This window comes from Triturus cristatus, chromosome 2_2, assembly GCF_964204655.1.
Source record: "Triturus cristatus chromosome 2_2, aTriCri1.1, whole genome shotgun sequence".
NCBI classification, from domain to species: domain Eukaryota; kingdom Metazoa; phylum Chordata; class Amphibia; order Caudata; family Salamandridae; genus Triturus; species Triturus cristatus.
In genome coordinates this window covers 23,226,219-23,250,323 of record NC_140582.1, presented here as the reverse complement: position 1 = coordinate 23,250,323, position 24,105 = coordinate 23,226,219, and the positions used below count along the sequence as shown (strand labels likewise).

General features: G+C 47.0%; 1 protein-coding gene across 2 annotated transcripts in view; it reads left to right on the top strand.

Annotated features, from left to right (window-relative positions):
• The window catches only part of SH2D4A (SH2 domain containing 4A), a 661,947-nt gene extending 657,619 nt beyond the window's left edge, over positions 1-4,328 (top strand). For both annotated transcript variants that reach the window (XM_085640949.1, XM_085640950.1), the window contains one exon: positions 4,162-4,328. In XM_085640949.1, coding sequence (XP_085497075.1) covers positions 4,162-4,254 — 93 coding nt within the window. In that variant the 3' untranslated portion in view covers positions 4,255-4,328. The remainder of the gene's footprint in view (positions 1-4,161) is intronic.
• The last annotated feature ends 19,777 nt before the right edge of the window (positions 4,329-24,105 follow it).

The following is a 24,105-nucleotide window of genomic DNA, read 5'->3' as shown; positions in this document are numbered from 1 at the left end:
ACACTTGGGTGGAATACTTTGTCGCACACCAAGTAATATATTGAAAGGCTCATATATCTAACTCCCAGCACAGAAAGCATGTGGCCATGTGCAGCTGGGGTTATGAACAGAGCTATGGGGCCCGGGGTCCGGTGTACATTTAAGATATAGAGTAATCTTACCAGCACTGAATGTTTTTTCTTTTTTGTTTTGCTTCTTTTCTTTTTTTTTTGTTCTATGAAGAAACTTTTTGTATGATTGCTTTGACTGTTTTTGTTTCTCCAACAGATTTTAGTAGCAAACAGACACTTTATAAGTTTTCCTGGAAAAAATATTTTCATTTTCTTTTCAGCACTGGAGATCATTTTCTTTTATATTCAGTAAAGTACTCTGCAAACATTACTAAACTTGCACCATTTTCCTCTTCTTGCCCTTCCAATATGCCTCGAGAAATTGCCTTGTCTTCTTCACATCTCAGTTATTTTTTTTTGCTTCATTTCAGCATTGGATATCTTGTAAGGAGATGTTTTTTAATGATTGAGGTGCCAACAGAGTAGTTATTTTTCTCTTTCTCCTTTTTCTCAGTTCTTCTCCCAGAACCTTTCTCTCCGCACAACGTGGCCACAAATTATGCAAGTGATATTGCTTGTTTTGGCTTTTTTCCAGAGGTGGATAGGTAAAACATGGCCACATGAGCACTATCTGTGAGCCTTTGGTGGAGTAGTATGTGCTTCCTGAATAATGATCACATGAAGTTGGTATTTCTCCTTTTGTAGCAAACAGCCTCTTCATTTAGTTCCCCGTTTGAGAAGTTCCTCTTGCAGTGTAGCAAAGGAGTTTGTAAAACAGTCACATTATATGTCCGCGGAAACTTATTTTATTCTTTGCAGCATTGAGGTGATGTTATTCTCAATGCCTGCACACAAAATGGTGACACTGTAAAGAGTAGAGACTTTTTAATGAGCATGGGTTTTTTCTAACTGTGCAAAGTTCTCAAAATTTTAAACAATCTTTCTTCAATCAAGCAGGATTTATAAAGGGCAGCCAATCACCTGTGAGGGTCTCAAGGTGCTGGAGTTGCTAGCAGCTTTGCAGAGAAAGCAGTAAAAAACGAGACAAAAGCAGTGGAAATCACCCAGAAAAACGGGGAGAGGAAGGAGAAAGCAGTGAAAAACATAGCAAAAGCAGGAGAAATCACTCAAAAAACGGGGGAGAGGATGGGGTAAGCAGTAAAAACTATTCAAAAGCAGTAGAAAGCACTCTGAAAAACAGGAGGAAAGGAAGGAAAAAGCAGTGAAAAACAAGGCAAAAGCAGGAGAAATCACAAAAAAAAACGGGGGAGAGGAAGCAGAGAACAGTGGTAAAAGCGAGGCAAAAGCAGGAGAAAGCACTAAGAAGAGTGGGGCGAAAGGAAGGAGAAGGCAGTAAAAACAAGGTAAATGCAGGAGAAGGCACGCAGAAAAATTAGGACAAAATGGTGACATGTAAAGAGTAGATGCGAAGTTCTCATTTCTAACAATCATCTTTCAATTTTTCTTTGTAATGGATTAGTGGATGCTTCATGAATCCCATCCAATAAAGAAGCGGATTGATTTTAAAGTTCTGTGCATCGCCATTAGGGAGGTTCACAACTCTGGACTGGAGTATCTTAAACGTAGGTTCCACTGGTATGTCCCAACCAGAGCCCTTCGCTCTACCACTCTACCATTCAGTTTGATGATAAAAGTCAATTTTTGACTACTCACTGGTCGCAGCCATTTTGGATGTCTATCTGCAAGCAATTTAAAATAAGAAGGAAGACTGTCAGTCTTAGTCATTCTAGTGAATGTAATATGTCATCATACCATATAACAGTACAAAGTACTGGTTTGATTGGACGCATGTGTAAAGTACTAGATAGATTGGACCCTAAGTTAGGCAGATATCATGCATCTTATATTATTAAAGAATATATTTTTTAATACTTAAAACTGCCCTAATACTGATAGTTGATACAATGAGTCTTAAACTATGCCTCCACCACAAAGCCTCAGGGATTATTGGTAAGGAGAAAAAGATAACTTCTGGGGCCGTATTACATATATGCTGCACTTTCCCTGTTTGCGCCATGGTGCACCTTAAGGGTAGGTGCGCTGTGCGCAAACAGCGAAAGTGAGCTGTATTATTGTGAATGTGATGCCCGCAGGGCAGCAGAGAACTCGTGCTGCCCCAGGGGCAGAGCATTCCAGTAAAATATAGAGTTTACTGTCATGGTCTCCTATTTATTTGCCCATATTAATTAAATTAACAGGATCATCGAGTGGAGAGAAAAAAATATTTAACTTCATCCGTAGCTAATAGGTAGTCCAAGAAATTCCTTTGTTTATGTCTGCTTGGTTTCTCATTGTCTGTTTGATGTCACTCAGAACTACTTGGTGAAAAATATCTCCTTTATTCACTGTTACCAATTTCTATATTGAGAAATCTGTGATCAATAAACTGATTGAAAGTGTTCGCAATGGCCAAATATCTTCTTTCTATGTGGTTCACTAGGTCCAAAACTATGATTTCTGCCTCATAATCCTCCTGTTCCTAGTATTGTCATCATTGCTACCATAGAACCCTGCGGTGTAGTGAGTACATTTTTGGCCTCGGATATAGTTTTAATAATTTGTTTTTTGTGGAATAATTTTGTTCCTTCGTTTGTGTAATTTTTTTCATTTAACAATTTTAATGCTTCGATGGATTACACTCTATACAATGTCTATTTAATCATGTTTTATTGTATATAACTATTTATGTCTTTTTATGGTATTTTACCGAAATAAAAGCTTTGACTGACTGAAAATTCGGTAAGTCCCTGGAAAGGGCATACTTTATCTCTGTTCCCCTGTCTTTTCTGGGTGTCTAGAGAGACAAGTAATGCTGTAGAATGGTGCTTGGCGGCCTCTCACATTGTTTGCCCCTCTAGTGTCCCCACAGACCCAAGGGAAGTGGGATAAGTCAATGGTGAACTGTCTGCACCAACTACCACCTTCCCTGTCATGCCTGGGTCTCTGCTGGCCTGCACTGGTAGGAATTTTGAAGGTACACTGACATGGAACTTACCAGCGCAGCACAGTGTCAGCTGTCTAGTCAATGAAGGGGAGAGCGAGCCTAGTTTAAACAGGGAAGATGCGGAGACTGTTGGCGTGGTTAGCAGGACGCCAAATGTATAGTTTTATATATTTTGAAAGGGAAGGGTCAGAATAGAGGGGAGTGTGGGGGGTCAGGTGGCAGGACACTAAGCCATTTTGTAATATCTGGGAGGGGGTAAGCTAGTGCTCAGTGTGAATGGGGTGGAAGTGGCAGTACACCAGGCACTTTATTTTATATTGTGAGAGGGAGGGGAAGATAATGCAGAGGGTGGTGTGACTGTGAGGTAGGACACCAGGTATCTTTTTTATATTTGTTGGGGAGAATGCTAGCATTTGTATGGCACCGACTTGGTCCTCTCCTCAGCACTGCTCTTCTAAGGATGGTAAAATGGCATGGGGACATACTTAACATAAAATTGTAGGTGGGATAACTGTGAGTAAAGGGGATGTTTTTAACATCTAGTTTCTCAGTGACATCATAGACAACTTGAGCTTCACTTTTGGCATCTATTTGATATCACTCAGAACGCCTCCGTGAAAATCACCCCCTAATTCACAATTGTCATCTATTAATCTATATGTGTGAGATGCCATCAATAATGTCACCTGTTATGTTATTAGTGATGATGTCCATGATGTTAATTGTGATCATATGTGATGTTATCAATGGTTCAGTTTCAATGTTATCTGTAATGTCAAACGTGAGAGAATTAGCAGCACATTAGAGAAGTTATGCTTGCCTTAAATGTCAAGTTTTAGGAATTTTTGCGTTTTGCTTCATGACTTTAATATCACCTTACCCAAAGTTTTTTTCATGGAGTATAAACGTTTATAACTTTGTAAACGGTTATGTAAAAAAACAGTAATATCTGAATGTTACTGTTTAAAGGCACTATTTTATCTCTGCAGTTAAGAGTAAATAAGAGAATGAATCACAGGAATGTAATGTGAAACAAACATGTTTAAGAGGCAACGTCAGTACGCTGCATCCAAGATACTCATTTTGTACTTGTGCTAAACTTGCTTCTGTGGACGTTAATACATCTACTGTATGTTCTGTTAACAGGAGGAGCCCATTACCTCCCTGGGACATGAGCTGCTTCTTTACCCCTGTGATCAACGGGAACACAGATGCGATTACAGTGAACTTTTTGCCTGAAAATGTGCGATAAAGTGAAGAGACTCTAATTTGCCTTTATGCGGGAAGAAATTAAAATCTTACTGAATGTGTAATGCATTGTTATTTGCCCACGTTTTGTCTACTGTTTAAATCTATTAACATTTCTGAAGCATTTACTATGAAAGTACATGTCACAAAGCAGGGAATTTGTGAATGAAAAACCGAACATTGACAGATAATATCACTGCTCAAAATAATAGATGAAGAAACAAATCATTTAGAAAACTTTGATTTTGTGCATGGGTAAGATGCAGCACTCAAGTCTTATGACCTCAGTGATTCCGTTGTGGAAAGTGGGGCCATATAGTTCGACTATGTCTCCAGAAAACTGCCCCAGGACCAGTGATGATGGAAATCGTTGTTACTTTTGTAAGTGCAGAATTCAACTCAATTTAGTCAGTTCAACCCAAAAAATTTGGTTAGAGCAGATCATTTTAAAATAATGCATTCATTGCGTTCCATATAGGAAAGAATCCCAATTCTAAGAATGGTGATAAAATAGTGTCATTCATAACCCATGAAGAGTTCAAAAGTGAAAGGCAAGTGTGAGAATAGAGCATAAAGCTAAAATTCAAGAATTAATAATTGCAGAATTTCCCATAACGAGTAATAAAGCATAGAGCAAATAAGCCTTGGCAAAAGTCAATCAATAAGAGGTAAAGTCTTGGGTCTGAATATTTTGTCAAAAGGACTCAGCCTGTCTCCTATCTCCTGTCTCTGCTCTGCTGACCCTTCTCCATCCTGCTCTTCTGCTGCTTCCCTGCTTTGCTAAACTGCTCTACAATACTAGGAACACACATTTTAAAAAGGACAGCTTAATAATGTTGCAAGACATGTTGCTTGTTCTCTCTTCTTCAGCCAATAACAATTCTGTCTGACATTTCCAGTTTCTGGGAACTCTTTCATAGTGCTTAGAATCTAGGACAATTGCTGTAAGAGGCTCTTTTCCTTTACAATTGGCCATCAGCAGGGAACCTATAGACATATAAAAGCAGAACTAAAAAACACTTTGGATGCTTGATGTATGCACTCTTTGGGATTAATGATCGTATCGACTGGAATCTAGAAATGAGAGGCAGTTTTTGGATGGGTCAGGCTAAGATGAAACCCTCAACTTGGAACACTCTTGCAAAGGGGACTGCACGTCCCACAGAGTATCCAGAGCCTGAGAGGAGGGGCTCTGCTACCATCTGTGTACTGACACACATAAAGCGCTTCTCAGTCTCCCTCAGCAAGGGACAACGTGAACACACTTGCGAAGGGGGCTCCACATCCCAGGTAGCATCAAGAGCCTGAGAGGAAAGGCTCTGCTACCATCTGTTTGCTGATGTTCTTAAAAACACTTCCCAGTCTTCTGCAGCGTAGGATGCACACCGGCCATGCCTGGGCAAAGCCCGGGCCAAGGTCCCGTCCATCCTGTGCCCATCATGGCCCTTAAGAGTCTGGCCTGGGCCACTCCTCTAATTGTATCGCCTAAGGAGAACTATCACATCTTCAAACAGGGTGAGTTCACCTTGATTTACTTTTAACTCACTGTTAAGTGAATTCTAACTCTGAGGTGGTGTGTCTGTTATGGGCAAGCAAAGGCTACTGATAATGTGCCAGGGAGAAGAAATAAAAGTTCCAAGTTAACCCCCTCACACCCAGTTGGGCTGACTCATGGCAACACGATGCTCGATGAAATTTACTCTCTGGTTGAGGAGGCTGAATATTTATTGGAGGGTGACAAAGGCAGAAGCCAAAACAAGGGAAAAACATTGAGCAGGATTGCACCTGTTTTTGTTAATAAGCCAAAGGGCAAAACCCCTAGAACCAATTTGAAGGCAGGCAGGGATACCTCTCCGCCTGGTGTGAGTAAGGAGACCACTGCAACCAACCTTGAAATCTCAGTGCCAATACGATGTGTTTCTGCACCTCCAGTACCTGTAGCGCTGGCAATATCATGCTTTAATAGATATTCAGCCTTACCAGACCTCTAATCAACTAATGGACTGGGAGAGACTTTGTACGGGCTAGCAAGAGAAGGCAGAACGATGGACAAATCTGTTTTGGACTCTGGAGAGGGGATAGCTGGCAATACTGGTAATGTTGATCCAGCCCATATTAGGATTTTGGTCAAGAGTCTCCAGAGCAAGATCTCTAGGTTGACACTGCATGTACTAGCACTGTCCGATGAAGTTGAGAAACTAAAAGCAACATATAGCAATCCCCATGTAAGATCTGAGAGTAGTAGTGCAATTGATTACACAGTAGCACATACTCAAGCTTAGTAGATGACCGAAATAGGCAAAAATCTATCAGGGATAATGTAGCTCATCATCTAGGGTAGAAATCACAGACCCCCCCCAACCTCCCGGTTCAATATCTCAAGTGCACCTACAAAAAACCACCACGCCCGTAGCGTTAGATCCCACTAGGTTGGTGGTTCAGACAAATGGAGGCATGTTAAAAGATCCAGCATGGGGAGGATTGCCAATGGAGAGAAGTCTAGTGATGGAGTGAGAAATATGGACAGTGTCTATCTGACAAATGTGCCTAAATTAACTGGTAGGGAAAGAGAGACAGAGGTGTCACTCAAAAATAAATGAACACACTTAATAAGATTGGTCTACAGTTGCTACTCACTAACCTACTCCGACATTATCCAGGCTATGAGAACCCATGACCTATTAGGGACCAACTGTGATTACATCGAACTAAAACTAAGACACACTTATCTGGTCAATGGCTTAGAGGGGCTTGGCCTGCTGAAGATTCCTCCAGCTGACTCAAAGATTAAGTTTAAATATAACCCCCAAGCCTAAACCCTCATGCCCCAAATTTCCATTCTGATAATTTGCGCAATAGAGAAGAATTGGGGACCTTGATGGTAGATTGACATAGTCAAAATCCATCTTTTGACATCTTTAATAGGGCCTGTGGAATATTGTGCGGGGACAGGTTAAGTTCATCAGTATATAAAAGGCCTGGAGGGTGTGAACCACAGGTTACTTGCCAAGGCGATTACTAGTGACCTGCACCAGAACCTAAGCATGGAGTCAAATACTGTTAACATACTTTCGTGGAATGTGGTAGACACAAAACATAAGCTCTCTTACTCCGTTTGGGGTGAGTTCATAGATAAATTCGATATCTGCCTCCTACCTACAGGAGACATGGTGTTTGGGACCAGTGTATAGGTCGGGCTATTTAAACTTTGTATCTTTGCTTGTCACATAGGGTGTGGACTCCCTTCTGGTGGCCTAACTATTTGGGTGAGATCATCATTGTCTGGTGATATATGCACCCTCAACATGGCATACCTTGACATTCAGGGCATCTCTTTCATGAGTAAGGCCCGGTGGCCAATGTATATGTACCAAACAAAACAAAACAAAAGGAAGCGGCTGTCCCGCCCCCGACTGCTGCACTGCTGAATGAGGAAAACTCTCCTCTAGAAATGAACTCAGTTATGACCCGGGTCATAACTGAGTTCATTTCTAGAGGAGAGTTTTCCTCATTCAGCAGTGCAGCAGTCGGGGGCGGGACAGCCGCTTCCTTTTGTTTTGGTATATACTAATGCTGTGTAGGGACGGTCACAGCAAGCTGCTAGCACGCACCCATTCGAAAAATTAACCTCAAAATCTCAAATTAAACTTATAAGAAGGGAAGGTGTGCACACGCAAAACTTTCATGGATACCAATGTATATGTACAGCATCAGCATCTATGCTAGAGTGATTAGAGGTGGCAGGGAAACACCAACTATGAAACACTTTATGGTGCACTGGGGGATGTTTTGACTCCCATGATCTTATGATTATTGGTGGGGACTTTATTACAACTTTTGAACCATTAGACATCTATGGTGGCTCCCCCATTGAGGCTGAGAATGCTGAACGGGGTATCCCCACCTTGGAATTACATCCTGTAGAAGTGCACGGATGCCGCCTACCAATTGATGTCCTTATCCCGGTCATGTGGCCTTTGGGCCTGTAATGGCCATACAAGATCAGACGCCCAGGCCAGGAACACACAGAACCATCTGGGTCACACTAGCAGGATCAACTATGTGTTTGTCTCTGTGGAAGCATGTTAAAGATATGATGGTGATCACTAGGAAAGACAGTGACCCTAATGCTTTACATTGTACAATAGGGGACATGTTAACCCATTTAGAGAATGTTAGATATCACTGTCCAGGAATATAAGACATGGTAATAATAGGCGTACATTCATTGGGGCGTTTACAATAAAGTTAGCGATTGCTTTCACCAACAGCATAGGAAGTTTCAATCAATTCCCCATTCGAGCAACTCGTGCTTTAACAAAGATTGTAAGGCCGCTAAAACTAAGATGTTTTATACCTTGAAAACTGGCAATGGTGAGCTTATTATTTTCACGAGGGCTGATTATAAAAAGGTACAATTGCAGGCTCGCTGAGTCTTGTACGACCAGCTTTTGGGTAGCATTTATAATGCAGCGAAGGCAAAAGAAGCGAAACATTTCTGGGAGTTAGTTGCCAATGGGGGGCAATGCAGGAAATCTATCATGAATGACTATATCCAGACCTAGGCCTGGTGGAATCACTTTTCAGATCTTTATGACATGGTAGAGGAGGAAGTCTCTCAAATTACTAATTTTGAGATAGGGAGTCGCACTACTAAAACCAAATTGGCTATAGATCTTGAGGTGACCAAGGGGTTCTATTAGAAGCATTATGCCAGTCAAAGCTGCAGGTCCTGATGGGATACCAGGTGATCTTTTTTTGATGATATCAAAAGTTGGACATTTTATTTCAATAGCTTAGCCAATCCATTAATTGATGGAGTAGAGACACCCCTTTCTGGAAAGCAGCAGAAATTATACCCATCCACAAAAAGGGCTCTAGAGATCTACCACTGAATTACAGGCCAAATAGTCTAATAGCTGTCTTTCAAAAAATATTCTGTAGGTAGATCTTGAACACTCTTGATATTTGGATTGAAGATGCTTCGGCCTTCTCCCATTTGCAGGCTGGTTTCAGAAAACATCCAAGCACCGTAGATGAGGTGTTCGGATTTTTGACTATTTACTAGAAAACTGTGTTTATCCAGAAAGCCCACTTATACGTAATTTTTGTGGATTTAAAAAATGACTTTGATCTGGTTCCCCACAGCAAGCTCTTAGAGGTTTTAAAACAAAAGGAGATCCCTTTGCCACTGCTTAACATCCTTATTTGACTACACTCCAACACCTATGCCCAAGTGAGACGGGCCAGCAAGATGAGCTTACAAATCGTATAAGTGTTAAAGAGGGGTGAGGCAGGTATGTGTATTTAACCCTACCCTCATCTCTCGGTACCTTTTTTTTGATAAACAAATTTTTATTAATTTAACATATTAAAGGAAAGAAATACACCAGCTATACAGCCCGGCACCATGAAATTCTAGGACTAAGGAAAGGAATTAGCACCATCCGGTTTACAGACATTGATAAAAGAAAAACATAGGAAAATGAAATTGGACATTCCCTTTATAACTACACTACACCCCCAACCATTTCCCCCAAAACCCTACAGTATTTCTTGGGACATCCACGAGCCTCATCCATAACCTTCTCTTGCGTGGCACACCAGTCCACCATCGTCCAACGTTAGGAGGTTCGGGGAGCTTCCAGGAGGCTGCGATGTCTCTTTTTGCAACCACCATTGCTGTAGTGAAAAACAACTTCTCGTTCTGAGACCCATCCAACCCGTCAGTAATGCCCAGGATCGTGTGGTTTGGGTCATGGAGGACCTCCCATCCCAAAACCTCGATGAGTTCTTCCTCAACCTCCCCCCAGAACCGCTCCAAGCTGGGGCATACCCATACCATATGGAAGAAGTCGGCGGGATCGTGTCTGCATCTAGTACAAGCGGAGGTTGGGCTGAGCCCGGCTCGGTGAAGGTGCATCGGAGTGAGATATGTAGCATGTAAATAATATAGTTGCACCAAGCGCAGTCTAGCGGAGGCAGTGACCGTCCTAGGAGCCATAAGGGCGTCACGCCAGTCCTCCTCATCCAAGGTGCCCACCCAGCCCTCCCACTGAGCCCACAGTCGGTCCAGGGAAGTGGGGCCATTGTTAATCAGTGTGTGGTTAATGCGGGAGATGCCACCCCTCCCTAGGTCCCCAAACATTATCTGGGCCTAAGGCAAGCTTTGATCAGAAAGACATGTACCTGTCGCACGGTGTGCGTGGAGGGCGTGACGCAATTGCAAATGCCTATAGAATTGCGATGGTGTAAGGAATATCTGTTTTGAAGGTCTCCAAAGGACCGCATATGATCCCCCACCCACACATCGCCTAGCTGTGAAATGCCTATAAGGTCCCAGGCCCTGAAACCCTGCAACGCGTTAACTTCTTTGAGCCAGGTCCCCTGCCACAAGGGCGTACATTGGGTTAGTGTGTGTCCATTTGGTTTGCCGCAGTGCAGCCCGCCAGGCCAGCACACAGAGCGAGTCACCTCCGGTAAACGTGAAGGAATAGGGGCTCGGTACAACATGGCCTGAATCCTGGTGAAGCCCAATTCCCCGACCTTGAGCCTGTAGGCTGGGTCCGACCATCCCCCGTTGAACCAATCATGTATGGAGAGAAGACGTGTGGCCAGATAATACAAATAGAGATGGGTCATCCCCAAACCCCCGTCGAACAAGGGGATCCTGCAAACGTTGAGCCAGCGGGGCCCTACCCGTCCCCCACAAAAACTTGCTGGCTATGCTATCAAGTTCCTGGAACCAGGCCCTGGGAAAGCCCACGGGGGTGTTTTGTAATATGTACAGGAAGCGGGGGAGCACCATCATTTTGAACAGGGCGACCCTCCCCATGGGGTTCAGCGGCAATGGTTGCCACTTCTGGAGGTCCGCCTTGACCTGTTTCACCAGGGGAGCGACGTTGAGGGCCCAGCTGAGATCAGGGAGCAAGATCATCCATATCCCCATATATTTGAAGGCAAAGAGGAATGTTGGATTGCCAGTCAAAACATTTGCAGGACAGATCAAGGGGAACCAGGGCCGACTTATCAGGGTTCAACCGGAGACCCGAGGCCCGTTCAAAGGAGTGCAGAATGCGGAGACAATGGGGGCCTGACCGGGCGGGATCTGCCAGGTAGATGAGGACATCATCTGCATAGAGTGCAATTTTGTCTGGCTCGGTGTTGGGCCACTCCCAGCCCTACACCTGTTCACACGACCGCATCATGGATGCCAAGGGCTCCATCACCAGGGCGAAAAGCATGGGGGACAGGGGACAACCCTGTCTAGTTCCCCTGCGAACCGAGAAGGGCTCAGACAGAACCCCGTTCACCAGCACACGGGCCCGGGGGGGAGGCATAGAGAACCTTAACCATGGCACGAAAGCGGGGACCGAGTCCCATCTTGTCAAGAACATCCTCTAAAAATCCCCAATCCACCGAATAAAAGGCCTTCTCAGAGTCCACCAGGAGAATCGTGAGATATGGGGTGAGAAGATGCCAATGTGCCAAGGCGACTTGCAGTCTACGGAGACAGTGCCTGGTGCCACGAGAGGGCATGAACCCGCATTGGTCATGGTGGACCAACGTGGCCAAGTGGGGCTTGAGTCGCTGGGCAAGGATCGTGGCGAACAATTTAACCTTGGTGTTAATGAGGGAGATAGGACGGTAGTCTGCACAACGCGGCGAGGGTGGTTGGGACTTAGGAAGAACCACAATGGTGGCCATATCTGTCTCCTGTGGAAAGGAGCCCTTCTCAACGGCCTCCTGGGACAAGCCCGACAGATGCGGGGTGAGAATATCCCGATATTGCATATAGTACTCTTGAGGGAGGCCATCCGGGCCCAGTGTCTTGCCGGAGGAAACAAGTGCAATTGCTCCCTCTATCTCCTTACGTGTGATGGGACGGTCAAGATCCCTCTGGCTAACGGGGTCTAAACTTGGGAGGCGGGCGCCCCTGGCCTCCAACACATCTGCAAGAGAAAGGGATGGGGGTCTGGCCTCGTATAATTGATGATAGTAGGAGGCAAAGGCACAGGCCATCCCCTCTGGGGAACGGCATGTCGAACCATCCTGCGCCATGATCTCGGGAATTATGCGATTTGCCCTAGGGTATGTGGCAAGGCGATGAAGGAGTGAGCCATTCTTGTCGCCCCAACCACATACCCTGGCCACGGATGAACGCCAAAGGAGTTTGGCCGCCTCCAGCGACAACTGCTTAATTTCAGACCGGAGCTGGGCAAGAAGTCTGGCCTCAGGGGCGTCCGGAGAGTGAACAGAGGCACGCTCGAGGCGCATAAGCTGCGCCTTGCGACTGGTAATTTGTTCTGTTTGAGCCTGCCGCTGACGCTTAAGCTGGCCCTTGGCAACCCCACTAAATGTGGCTTTGCCCGCCTCCCACAGAATGCCCGGAGAGGAAACGGATCCGTCATTAGAAAGGAAATAATGTTTGAGTTCTCGTCCTACCACCTTCCGAAACTCCTTGTCTTGGAGGAACTAGACATTGAGTCTCCATGTCTGCCGCATGGAGGTGGGACCGTACGAATCGTTACCAGGGAGTGGTCCGAGATATCGCGAGGGAGGATAGCGACATCCTGAACCGGAAGGCAGTCCGTCGATGGAATGAAAATGGCGTCAATGCGGGCCTGCGTGTGGTGAGCCGCCGAGGTGTCTGTGAACTGCTTAAAGTATGGATGCCATATACGCCAAGCATCGCACAGACCCAGCGACTCGGACCAGGTCCTCAGCTGCTTCGCTTGTATGATTGTACTAGGGGAAGGGGGGCCGGTCGTATCAAGTTCAGGCGAGGAAACCGCATTAAAGTCACCCCCAAGGTAAGTGAGACCCAGAGGTAGGGATGCCAAGAGATCTGCAGATTTGGCTAGTGTCGCCGTTAGCATTGAGGGAGGAGAATAGAGTGACACAAGATTGATGGGGCTACCGTGTAGTTTACCGCTGAGGGCCACAAATGTGTGCTGGGCATCAAGGGTTGTCTGCACGGTTACAAGGGGAAGAGAGCGTTTCACCAGGATCGCCACTCCTCGGGAACCCCGAGTGAACCCGGAATGCCATACCCTGTCATATCCATAGCGCGCTAGAAAAGGGCAGTGGTTACCCAGCAAGTGTGTCTCCTGTAACAATAATATGTCCACCCCAAGTTGCTGCACATAGCGCAAGACAGCCATGCGCTTAAAACGATCCAGAAGGGCGTTAACATTCCATGACATGATGTACAGAGAAGTGCTTAGTAGAGGTGTGTCAGGCATGGTGGCGTAATGGGAGGGCGTGGCAATAGAGACCCAGAGGAGGGACCTGCATCAAGAAGGGGCGCCCAAGGGCCTGATGTAATATACAGAGGGAAGTCTGTGTACCCCGCCGGGTGCAAAGTTGGGTGCCATGCGAGTGCTGGTGTAACAAAACTAAGAAATAATTCAAACAAAACTAAACATAAAACCACATGGGACAACGGTCCCCACTCCCCATCCCCACCCCCACCCCCACCCCCCCACCTTACACTTCGGGAATGTAAGCATCTGTCGCCCCAACAATGAACAGTTGAAACAGGACCAAACTAAAACGCTTGGGATTGGGGAAGCGTGGAGGACCCCTCCTCATGACAGGATGTACATAAACGAGTCCATCAGGAAGAAGAAAAAGACATAAGTCTAAACACAGTCTCCGGCTGCAGAGTTAAGCCCGGCAGGCAGAGACAAGATCAAGCAGGGTCCCTCAGGAGCGTCGGGCTACGCGAGAGGTCAGTATCTGGAAGATCAAGAAGAGAAGGCCGGGGTGAAGCGCCTCCGCATTCCAGGTGGCCAGAAGAGCTGGAGCGCCTCCCGGCCGAAGGCTCTCCAGAGAGTAGTGGTGGTTGTCAGGAGTGACCAGGTGGGGAGTCTGACTGGGCCCGTCTCGGCCCTCGGCGCCTGCGGGGGCAGTTGCGCTGCAGCTGGGGGGCGAAAGGAGTGGGAGAAACGGGTCCGCCGCTCGCCCCCCTCAGGGGTGAAGCCCGGTCACTAGTCCGCAGGGGGCGCTCCTCCATTGCCCAGGCCCAGGCCTCAGTGGGAGAGTCGAAGAACAAGGTTTTGTTAGCGAACACCACTCTCAGGTGTGCCGGGAAAAGGAGCCGATATTGGATGTTGAGTGCCCTCAGTTTTTGCTTAACCTCACCAAATGATTGGCGTTGGCCCTGGACCTCGCGGGTATAGTCCAGGAAGATCATGATTGCATGATTCTCATAGTGGAGCCGCTGCTGTTTGCGGGCTTCAGATACTTAACACAAAGATCCACCCTCAGATAGTTTCAAAAGCCATGTCCTCCCGGATTAAGTATGCTTCCTACAGTGGTGGGAAAAACACACAGTTTGTTTAATTACACCTCACACACCAAAAGGGCCCTTGGTGTCATGCTTCATCATAGGGGTCTTCCCGCCCCTCTACAGGACGGGGCGTGCTAAGACCCAAAATTACGCGGGAGCACTGTTGTTGTGAGATTACTATGTTTCATGTAGGTAGGAGTATGAGTGGAAGGGTCAGGAGTGAATGGAAAAGTGAGGTTGAAAAATACCTGGCTCGTTGGTCAAAAAAACTTTAATATACCTTGAGCTGGTATTGTTAAAAAATGGGGAAGGAGGTATATTGCCTCAATGAGCTGTGCCTCCTATGTCAGTCAACATGTTTCGAAGCCCCCCGGCTTCTTCTTCAGGACCAAGAGGATCCCTTCTACACTCACTTTATATGTGGTGCGTTTATTCACTAATCCTTCTTATGAAATGTTTGTGCAAATAAATATGCTACGCATGTGAATCATCACTGCACATATACGATACCTAAATAGGTACCTGTCATCGTTTATCTGGAAGAAAAAGTGTCATAATATTAAAATGCAGGACAAAGACATCATCCATCATGACATATAGTGACCTGAAAAAGAAGTGCAATGTGTGACCATGTACTCCTTATTGTTATTCATAGTGAAGATTGATGGTGATGTGTCCCGCTGTTACAGGAGGAAAAAATGACATTTACAAAGACAAACACACATAGAACATAAAGCACACACTCTATACCAAAGGACTCGGTCTATTTGGTCCGAAGAGTATTGTCACATCTACCGGATACCACACGTGTTTATAGTGTATATCATGGAAAAGTACATCTAGGAAGCAGAGAAAAGTACATCTAGGGGGAAGGGACCCCGTCCGGTCAGACGGCGAGTGGAGCCACTCGAAGCTGGCCCACACTGCAGTTAACCTCCCACACGCACGGGGGGCCCCCAGCAAATGTCTCCGGGCCGTCGCCAGCTCACCCACCTGCAGGTCTGTTGCTCCGAGGTCCTGAGGTCCCAGGCACTCGTCACGCAGTCTCCGCCGCCCGAGGCGACAGCCGGCTTCTCGGCTACGCTGCCAGGAGAGATCGGGGCACGGGCGGGAACCAAATCACAGGGCAAGCCACAGGAGAGATCAGGAGGCAGGAAGGGAGGGTTGGGTGCCGCTGCAGGCCGGCAACCCCCCCCCCCCCCCCCCCGGGCACAGTCTCAGTAGGGGGTCTCCTCCCACATCCAAATGTCTGGATGCCAGGCCCCCTGGTGCGTGCAGGCCGTGCGCCGTAGGAGGACAACAAGCACTGCCCGTTATGGCAGCCGAGGGCGCAGCCACTCCGCCGGGAGATGCAGGGACACAAGCGAGAACCACAGCTGCAGACCCTCGGGACACCGGGCATGCTCCACCCAGCTCCTACAGGGGGGGGAGGCCAGGAGGCAGAAAGAAAGGATGCAGGTATCACCTCAGAGGCAGCGGCCGCCCCCCCAAACCCCGCTGTCCGACGCAACAGCCGATGTTGCGGCCAGGCCGCCGGGGAGACCGGGACGCAGGCGGGGAACACCGCTCTCCCAGCAGACCGCCGGGACTCTGCTCACCTGGTGCGCCGCCTCCCGTGCCAGCCGGGGAGACCAGGAGGCAAGGAGGAAGGGGCGAGCCCCTCCACAGGTCAGCAGATTCCTCCGGGCACCGCAGCAGTCGATGCCGAGCCAGGCAAGCACCCCAAGGGCAGTCCGGACCGCAGTGAAGATAAGGGAGTCGCCATCTTGGCCGCGAGGCACAGCCAGCCAGATTACTGCAGCAGGACGACGAAGCACGAGGTCTCGCACTCCCAGAGCGCAGCCGGAGAAGCAGTGGTGAGTGAGCAGCGACTTTTAAGTTTAGATGCCTCGTTTAAGATACGGATTGGGGGCGGATGGTGAAGGGGTGCAGGAGCACTCTCACAGTGCGTCCACCATCTTGGCTTAGCAAGCCACTCCCCCCTCTCTCTCTGTACCTTAACGATGTAGTGGCGGCCTTGGAACCGTGCAGAAGTGATGCCCTAATGACCTCTGGTTGCAAAACTCTGAAACTCTTATTCTCAAATTACACCTTGTTGGTTTCTATAACCCCAACAGGTGCACAGGCTCTGATGAATAAGTTTGCAGTTTTTTGTGGAGACCAGGGCTTGCAAATTAATTTGGGGAAAACAAAGTTTATGTACTTGAACCCACACAAAGTTTTCAAAGGGTCTATTCATCTTAATGGCCATACTTTGGAAAGGGTGGCCTGTTGTGACTATTTGGGTTTTAGGTTGTCATTAACATGTCTTGGATACCCCAAATTAGGAAGATGCATCTGTGATGACGCCGTTGTACAATTCCTCCAAGACTAGACAGATATCTCCAGCCCTCCAAGTTTATCAGGTAAAGGCTATAGGAAGTGCTTTATATGGAGCAGCGCTGTGTGGTCACACTAGGTTGACTATTCTGGCAATGGCTGAAAATACATTTCTAAGATCGCTATTGAACTTGCCCAGGAGTACACCAATACTTTGCCTGTTATGGGATATGGGTATAAGTCCAATTAAGAGCAGGTCTAAATTATGACCCATTCTATATTGGTGGAGATTGGGGAACACTTCTGCATTGAAAAACTACTATTGTATCTTTAAAGATATTGTAGATGTGGACAAGGGCATGAAAATAGAATGGGTAACAGACCTAAAAGTATCTTTGACATCATTGGGTTTGGAGGAGTATTAGGACACTGAGAAAAGTCTATATCTAGAACCCATGTGAAAAAAATATATTGGGGTCATATATGGGCTTTGGAGGTGAACAGTAAGAACTTATGAACGCTCACCTCAGATTTTATGGATGTTAGAAATCAGTGTGACTTTGAAAGATTCCTTGATTACATCTTGTCCTCCCTAGCTAGGCAACTGTACATCAAGCTTCGCCGTGGTACTTTCCCCTAAAGAGCTTCTGCAAGAAGTAGAAAGACTCCATCAATTTGGCTATTTTTTGCCCAGTTTGCCTCCAGGTGGATGAAACTCTACTTAACTACTTCTTCTTTTGTCTGGGGTATGAATGCCTGAGGAAACAGTGGCTGATTCCAATTTGCAGACTACTGTGAATTAGGCAAAGCCATGTGGCACTTAGGTTGCAGCGTGCAGAAACCACTGAATACCTTGTCGGTGTTGTAGCCTAATTCTTACATTGGAGTTGATGTATAAGAGCTAATACCATCTATCAACTCTAATTGGGTTTTGATGGCGCTTCCTTTGATGTTTCTTTTGAAGAATTCGATCATACAGCATTGTAGGTCACTTTGCCTCTTGGCCCAATCCCTGAGCCACTCACAACTTCTGATTGGGGGTGACTTTTGCAAAAGCTCTTGTGTCCCCTCATGTCTTATTATTATCCACTTTGCCTGCAGCATGACGCAGTTTGCTTGCCATTTTTGCACACTAAGTATACCATTGCTTCTTTGAACCTTAACCCTTTTGGGCAATTCGCAGACATTTTCCAATCCTGCATGTTTTACCTAATAATCTGCTGTTTGCTTTTATAGTTTTTAATATCTTATATCTGACGTGTAACCTTGTCATTTCTAGCATCACTACTATGCTACAGTATCTCTTTGAAGGAGATTCTAAGACCCCAAAATATTTACCTACTATGCGGAACGATCTTCTTACATTGTTTTTTTTAATAACCAATTTTATTTCACTTACATAGCTGCACCATCCCACATTACAGGCAGGAAAAGCTGAGCATCCAGAGTCACAACAGTACATAAAACGACCCAGCCAAAAGTCAGTCTGTTAATAATAATAAATAAATAATACAGCATTTTGTAGAGCGCGAACAGCTACCTCACAAGGAGGTGTCCCGGCGCTGAAGACCGCTGGGGAACCCGTCCTGGCTTTCCCTGTGAGATGGTCCCTTTCTGGGTATCTCCAAGGTGAAACCAGGCATCCCCGGCGTCTGTGGGGGGCCGTTGTAGAGATGAGGCAAGCTTAATGCCCAGAGTTGCCGAGTGTGTTCCTGGTTAGAGTAGGTACGAAGGCGAGAATTATCGAGTCCGTTTTGACCCTGGTCCACAACCCTGCCGCATCGGGAATTGAACCCTGGTCCCTGGCCGAATCTCTGCTTACGGGTCTGCCGCCTCTAACCAGTGAGCCACACCTCTCCACACGAGGACAAATCATACTAGGATTACCACTTTCCCACAATTTAACATGCTTATGAGTGCATCCATGTGCCTCATAGATTGTTATTTCTTGCTGTGCACACCAATCAACTTTTGGTCACTACAACTGCATTGAGGAGGGTGTGGGTTTCTTCCACAGCTGGGCAATATCTCTCTTAGTTACTAGACAAGCCACCCCCACAAAGAGCATTTTGGATTGTGGACCCCCCAATTCCTCCACAAGTCCCAGTAATGCAGCCCGGGGCCCCAATTCAATTGAATGCCCCAGTACCTCAGAGAGCTCCTGTTCCACCCTGCTCCAGAAGGATCTCGGTGATGAACAATCCCATGCCATGTTGAAAAATTCAGCGGCGGGGAGTGTGCAACTTGGGCAGCCGAGGACATCTTTTACATGTGATAAGGGGGTAGGTAATTCACCTGTACCATAGACAGGCATGCAGTTAATTCCATCTCCCTGGGCGCCATGCATGCCTCCCTCCAGTCATCATTGTCAAGCTCATCTTCTGCCATAGGGATGCAAAGCCATCTGGGGCATGGATAATCAGGAAGTGGTAGATTTAAAATATCACCTCTTTCCCCAGGTGCCCTATCAGCAGTTTGGCCTCTAGCGGGCATTATTCAGGGAGCTGGGTATCTGGGGCAAGATGGGACATCAGGGCATGCCTCAGTTGAAGGAAGGGGAAGAATTTAGTGATAGCTAGGGCAGATTGATCCTTTAGGTCCTGGAAGGACATCAGATTACCACCCTTGTATACATCTCCCAAGTATGTAATTCCTATGCGGTCCAGCTGGTGAAAGCCCCACAATGTCAAGAGCTGTTCAAGCCACGTGCCCTGCCATAGGAGAGTCAGCTCTGTCAAACGGTGGTCCAACTGAACAAAGCGTGGTGCCGTTCTCTTCTCCAACAACATTCCACCACTCGGGTACATGATGGCATCTTCAGTAATGGGCACACCACATATAGTTGGCCAAGGAGCCCCTCAAACCTCATCAAGTGAAGTTCCATGCACTGAACGGAACATCCCAGTCATTGATGGCCACCAATAGTGATGCAAGGTAGTATAGCAAATGACACCCCCAGGCCCCCCTCAATGGGTGATTTCTGTGCTGAGTTGAATGCCACTCTGTGGTATTTGCCAGCCCAAATGAAGGTAGTGTGTTTGGAAGTCAGAGTTCGAAACGACCCCCAGGATATATGATATGGGAAATTCGCTAGGACATACAGATATTGGGGAAGGCAAATCATCTTAAAGAGTGCGCTGCGCCCCATGAGGTTGAAAGGGAGTCTATTCCAGTGGTGCAGATCTCTATAAAGGACCAAGCCCAGGGTTTGAAAGTTAAGAGTCCAGGTCAGGTCCGGAAAGTGAGATATGTGAATCCCTAAATATTTAAATGCGTTCTGCCCCAGGGGGATGTCTGGGCACCAGCTATGTCCCTCAGCTGCACCTTTTACCTCCATCAGTACTGATTTACCCACATTAATGCAAAGGCCTGATGCCTTACCAAAGAGACAAGGAATCTTTAGGCTGCTGGGGCCCGAGGCCAGGGGGTCCTACATGTAAAGGAGAACATTGTCTGTGTATAACGCCAAGCAGTCCTCAAGTCCACTCCCCCACCTCCAGCCCTGTATCCGCCTGTCACAGTGTATGAGGCATGCTAGTGGCTCAATTGCTAAAGTGCATAGCAATGTGGCGAAAGGAAAGTCCAGGCAGCTGCCTTTGTGGATTCCAAAGGGGGCGGACAAAACATAATTCACACAAACCTGAGCTGTGGGGTTATTATAGAGGAATCAAATCATTCCGCGGAACATGCTTTCCAACTCTGCTCACAGGATGACTTCCTCCAGAAAGTCCCAGGAGACCAGGTCAAAAGCCTTACGAAAAGCCATGAGAAGAGCCAAGGCACCATCCAGTTCCTGTGCCTGGGAGAGAGACGTCTGCAGTCGCTGAATGCAGTGACGCATATTTCAACCTGGCATAAATCCACATTGATCTGGGTGAATGAGATGTGATAGGGTGCGGGCCAGCAGAGCTGCTAGGACTTTAGCAAAGATCTTTATGTCTGTGTTAATAAGCGAGATCGGGCGGTAGGAGGAGCATCTATCGGGGGCAGGCCCTTCTTAGGGATGACCACAATAGTGGCATGGTCTAGGTCAGGGGGAACTATCTTTTTTGTATTGCTTCAGCATAAAAGTTCAGCAAGTGGGGCATTAGTATGGTACGGAATTTCTTGTGATAGTCAATGGGAAGGCAGACCTGAGGTCTTTCCAGCCTGGAGTCCAGATTTGGCTTGATCGACCTCCTCCTCAGTCAGGGCCTGGTCTAAATCATGTGCCAAAAAAGGTGGGATTAGAAGGCAACGGGATACCTACAAGAATAGGTTTCTCCATCTCTAAATGGTTTGTCAGACATCGTGCGTAGAAGTCTTGGTAGAATGCCGCAAAGGCCTGAGCAATTGCCCGTAATTCCTCCTGGAGAACGCTGGCCGAGTCTCTAATAACGGGCACCACTCTAGTGGAAACATTACGAGTCGCCAACCAGTATAATAATTTGCCTGATTTGTCCCCAGATTCATAAACTCTCTGGGTCGAGACCCTCTAGCACTGCTTTGCCTCCTCAAGAGAAACCTCCTGCAGCTCAGCCCTTGCCAGCGCCAGGAGACATTAAGTCTCCTCTGTGCCAGGCTGTTGGGAGTAGTGCTCCAAAGTAAGGATTAGATTTTCAAGGTCGGGCATCCACCTCTGTTGCAGAGGCTCTTGCCACCCCACAAAGCATTTCAACAGTCCCCTCATGGAGGATTAGCATGAAAGAAGGCTTGTAACTACTTTTCTATGAAAGGGGCACATTCAGGAGCCTTCAGATGCCATGCACTAAACCGCCAGATCGGACGCAGAGTCTGCGGATGAGTGCCCCATTGCGCCAGTTGGGGGGCATAGTCCGATATGCCCAGAGGACGGATTCTTATAGAGGGCAATAAGAGAAGGTCCGTTGTGGGCGTACCCGACAGACAGGGTGGAGGGCAGCTGAGGTGTCACGCTTGGGGTCTGGGACTGCGTTAAAGTCTCCTTCCACTTCTGTGGTTCCCAAAAGAAGGGCCACCAACAAAGTACAAAGCATCTGGAGGGTGAGATGGAGCAGCTGTGGAAGGGCATAACACAAAACTAAGTTATACTGTCTAGCGTTCATGCGACCCCTCGACCTCTGGATCCCTTGGGGATGCTCATGTATATTGGTGATTGTCAATGGAAGGGATCTATGTAATAGGAGGGCCAATCTCCTAGAGCCTCTACCAGAGCCCGAGTGAAAGACCCTGTCATATCTGAAGTGTCCCAGGAAGGAGCAGTGGGTACCCAATAGGTGGGTTTGCTGCAACATGACCACCCCCGGCTTGTATCTTTTGATGTTGCGCAAAACAGCTGATCTCTTGATACGGTCTAAAAGACCATTAGTATTCCAAGAGAGTATTATGATCATGTGTGTGTTGACGATGGGCCATTTGGGAAGTCTGTTCCTGCACAGGGACCCTGAGAAAAGCTATGAGACCCTACACTATTGGTGGGTAAACTGAATGAAAACCTGAAAATGAAAGACACAGAGCAAAAGAATGGTCCCAGCGGGATCAACAGAAGTTCTTCTCCCCAACCCCCTCACCACATACTTCTACCTCCAAAGCATCTGTCCCCCAAAACCAAAGCATAGCATTACAAAGAAAGCAAGAGAACACACAAATAAAACTCAAGGGAAAATCAATGGCTGTGTACACACCCATGGGATAGATATATGACTGACAGCATTCAGAAAAAAGATAGGTTGGAAATATATCAGCAGTTGGAATGCACACTTTGCCGCAAGGCCTGAACATCTTCTAGCAAGCAAAATATGAGGTATCAGTTAGGGTCTCGTCTGGCTCCAACATTGCTTAACCCTCACATCCAGGCGCGGGCTCGGCGATGTGCCTATCTCCCTTCGACCAGTCCTTAGCCTACGAGATTCGAGTGCCTCTTCCCAGTCTCCTCGGCTGGAGTGGTGTGGGGGATTTCCGTGGCTCTGTGTCCCCGTACTCCCCCCACTCATCAAGTCACAAGAGTCGGCCCTCTGTGGCTCATTGCCAGGCCTGTTCCGGGGTGTCCAAGAAGTAAGTGGAGGACTGAAGAATAACCTTGAGGCGTGCCGGGAACAGAAGCAAATAGCAGAGGTTGAGGACACAAAGCTTCTGTTTCACCTCTTTGAAGGTACGTCGCCACTGTTACACCACCTTGGTGTAATCTGGGAAAATCATTACTCTGGAGTTCAAGTGTCGGAGATCCGGCTGGTTTTGGGCTTTGCGCAGGTTTGCATCATGGTCGCAGAAGCTAAGAATCCATAATATCACCGGCTGAGGTGGTGCTCTGGTTAAGGGCTTTTGAGCAACCGACCAATGTGCCCTCTCAATAACAAACATGTTAGAGGGTGGTCTAATTCCTGATTTGTATTATCACAAAACCGTGCTCCACCTCGGCTGAGGTGGAAATGATTGCTGTTGATTGTTGTATATTGTTTGCTGATCTGGAGGAACACCTAATAAAGAAATTTAAACCAAAAACAAAAAACAAAAAAACATGTTAGAGATCTTGTCTGCCAGGACCTAGGATCGGAACCAGGCTTCCAGAGTTTTTGCTGAAGTGAAGCTCTTTAAGGTCTCGGGAAGACCAACTAGGTGCAGATTATTATACCTTGAGTGATTTTCGGTGTCTTCTGCCATTGCATCAAGGGTTGCAACTGATGCCATTACCTTGGATAATTGGTGTTTGAGTGTGGTGACTTCATCTTCAGTCGGAGAGATCCATGTCTCAGTTTCATTCACTCTATCTGCTATTTTATGTAAGTCCTTCCGCAGCAGCGAGAAGTCAATCTGGAGGCCATCGACCTTGTTCTCCACCACCTCCCGCGAGTCGTGAAACGCCCTAAGGATTGTGCTCTAATCCGCTGCTGATTGAGGTATGACCAAGGGTGTAAGAGCCTCTGCAGTCTCTCTATTTCCCTACGGGGAAGCAGTGTATTGGTCCATTTTGGTTTGGGCCGACGTGGGCGGAAGATGCCTATCGCGGCTTATTATCGATTGGTATCAGACAAGGAGGTGCAGATGATGAGCCAATTGCGGTCAGGCGCTTGCCACATGGCAGCACAAGCAGCCTGCCCGAGGGCCACCACCCCAAAATCCAGAGATAGTCTCTACACCATAGCTAGGCCTCCAAACAGGAAGCAACTCCGATATAAGCAGAACTGAGCCATCCAACCCTCTTGCATGTGTAATCAATGGGGTCTGGTGCAAATCCAGAATGTGATGGCATCCATAAGTCAGGGTGCAGCACT